This window comes from Haplochromis burtoni, unplaced genomic scaffold (assembly GCF_018398535.1).
Source record: "Haplochromis burtoni strain Fernald_Lab_line unplaced genomic scaffold, NCSU_Asbu1 Contig_237, whole genome shotgun sequence".
In the NCBI taxonomy this organism is placed as follows: Eukaryota; Metazoa; Chordata; class Actinopteri; order Cichliformes; family Cichlidae; genus Haplochromis; species Haplochromis burtoni.
The window spans coordinates 417,798-420,303 of NW_024582598.1; the positions used below are offsets into that span (position 1 = coordinate 417,798).

The following is a 2,506-nucleotide window of genomic DNA, read 5'->3' on the forward strand; positions in this document are numbered from 1 at the left end:
CATATTCATAAGATTGAGAAACAAACGCCATGACCTGAGATCATTTCTAATGATCCAATGACATGCGATATTTATCTTATCACTGCTTGTCAAGCAGAGAAGAAAAGGTCTAGTAACAACCTGTTATCTACATCAAAACAAAATCAGATCGCCGTTTGCTTTCGTGGTGTGCAAGGCAAGATGTGTCTTGTTCGGGGGGAAAAAAGAAAAAAAGAACCTAGTGGACTGTGTTGTAGAGTTTAATGGGAGCAGATACCAGCAAAGGCTCCTTAACAATACCTTTTGGCCATTTGACTGATAAGAGAATCTGAATAGTCCTTTTTGCTCCCCACACAAGTGCTAATGAGGTATAAAGACAGGCTGAAACACAAACATTTGTAATCAGATTTGCATTTCAAAAGTCTCACAGAGCTTTTAGAGCAATTTGAGGAGCGTGTCTCTCATTGAATGCAATCCTTATCACTAACTGCATTTAGGGAAGAATGGATGCTAAGGATTTAGATTTATTTATGTAGGACAGACCTTTAGACATACAAGTAAATTACCCATTGAATCAGTCAAAAAAAAAAGCAGAGCAGTAGTAAATAATCAGGAAACAGATGTTTTGTGTGTGTTGTGTGTGCATGTGAATGCGTTGTTATTGTTATTGGACTCTAACCCTCCACGTTGGATGCTGGCACTGTCAGTAGGGGCAAGATAAGAGGGATAAGACCAGGCGTTACAACAACAGGCACAGTTTCAGGGTTTTGCGTGGGGTGGGGGGTTCAATAAATGCAAAATATGTCAAATTTCATGACAATGTAAAATCCTAAATCCTTTGGATCGAAGGGATTAACTTCTTAGTCTCTTGGATTACATTGGTCAGCTTTTTTTTTTCAGTTTTGCTGTTGATATATGTCATGTGTAGTTTTAATGGCAAGCACTGAGAAGAACAAAAGTGCCTCTGGAAAAACTAGAAGCCGAAACTCTTGCAGAAGCCAGGACATGTTAAGACATTGGAGTCAAAATACTTTTTGCCTCCTGGGGGAAAAAAAGAAAGAAAGAAAAAGCAAACACATGCATGAACAGACACACACACACACACACACACACACACACACACACACACACACACACACACACACACACACACACACACACACACACACTACTGTTTCTTGTGACCCCGTGTGGTCCCTCCATCTATCTGTGCATCACTCAAACACATGGAAGAATTCACTGTTGTGTGCTTTCAGAACCACTTCTCATCATACTTTGTCATAGTTTGTGTTGAAACAAGATGTTTCGCGATGAGATTTCTTTCTAGAGTTTCACTTTGTGTAAAAGAGAGAAGTCGATTCAAAAGTTAGCCAGATGAATAATTTCCAGATTTTTGTATTTATTTCAGATAACTTAGTGAAATTACAAAAGGGTCACAGTTTCAAACTTCACAACACAATAAAACCGGAATATTTACATTTTTGATAAGTGCAGGGATTTGTTTTAATATTTTTGCACTTATCCATAAATAATGTGGTGGTGGGGTGCAAAGACTTTGATATTGTTTACAGTACAAGACAGATATTCAATTATTGTATTCCTTCAAAACAGAGGTAGACCAGCAAGTCCGGTATCTTTGAAAATGATATAGTAGATGGAGGGTGACTTAGTTTGTGTTGACAAAGGACTGGTAGAGGGACATGAGTTGGGCCTGGAGGTCTTGGGCATAGGGGTCAAGCTTTTCCTTAAGGTCTTCTGCATAAGGGGCAACCATTTGTTTCACCAGGTGCGCTCTGTGAGTGAGCTCTACATGGACTTTTTCAGTCATAGGGGCAACACGTTTTTGGAAGTCCCGCAGGTGCTGGTCCACTTTCTGCTTCAGGTCATCTGTGTAGGGACCCAGTTGAGACTGCAGATCCTTTACACTCTGCTCCAGGCTGGTCTTTAGCTCCTCACTCTTCTGCATCAGGGTGGTCCTTAGGGCTTCAGAGTCCAGGGAATCTGCATAAGTAACCAACTCTTGCTTGAGCTGCTCCACTCTCTGATGAACCTGGGTCTGCATGTTCTCAGTGTAGGGCTGGAGCTTCTCCTTGACTGTGTTTAGTTCCTGCGTGACACGTTCTCTCAACACATCAGCCTCTGTGGTAACTTTGGTGATCAGGTCCTGGGCTGCAGGCTGAAGCTGTTCCTGGAGGGTGACTGCATACTTGCTGGCTAAGTCAGCGCTTTCTGTCAGCCGGGCACTAGAGGACAGATAGTGATTGCCAGATCATCAGTGGCTTGAATGACCCCATGACAGTCATGAGGCATATGCCCATCATAGGGCCAGTCATGCTAGTGCAGTGTGTCAAAGAACTTACTTGACTTCTTGTCCAATTGGAGAGTTTCTTATCATCTGGAGTGTATCATCAGCTGTCTGTGTGGCCTTGGCAATGTAATCCCAGAAAACATCGGTCAGCACTTCCAACTGTGGCTTGGGAGCATCAGCATAGAAAAGGTTGGCATGGCAGCCTGTTGGATGGAAACA

General features: G+C 42.4%; 1 protein-coding gene across 1 annotated transcript; it reads right to left on the reverse strand.

Annotated features, from left to right (window-relative positions):
• Positions 1-1,334: 1,334 nt before the first annotated feature.
• On the reverse strand, positions 1,335-2,490 carry LOC102307156 (apolipoprotein A-IV; the record flags this gene model as incomplete). Its single annotated transcript, XM_014338726.2, is given in 2 exon segments — positions 1,335-2,222; positions 2,340-2,490. Coding segments are annotated over 2 exon segments (728 nt in total), but the record flags the coding sequence as incomplete, so codon positions are not given.
• Between the last annotated feature and the right edge of the window lie 16 nt (positions 2,491-2,506).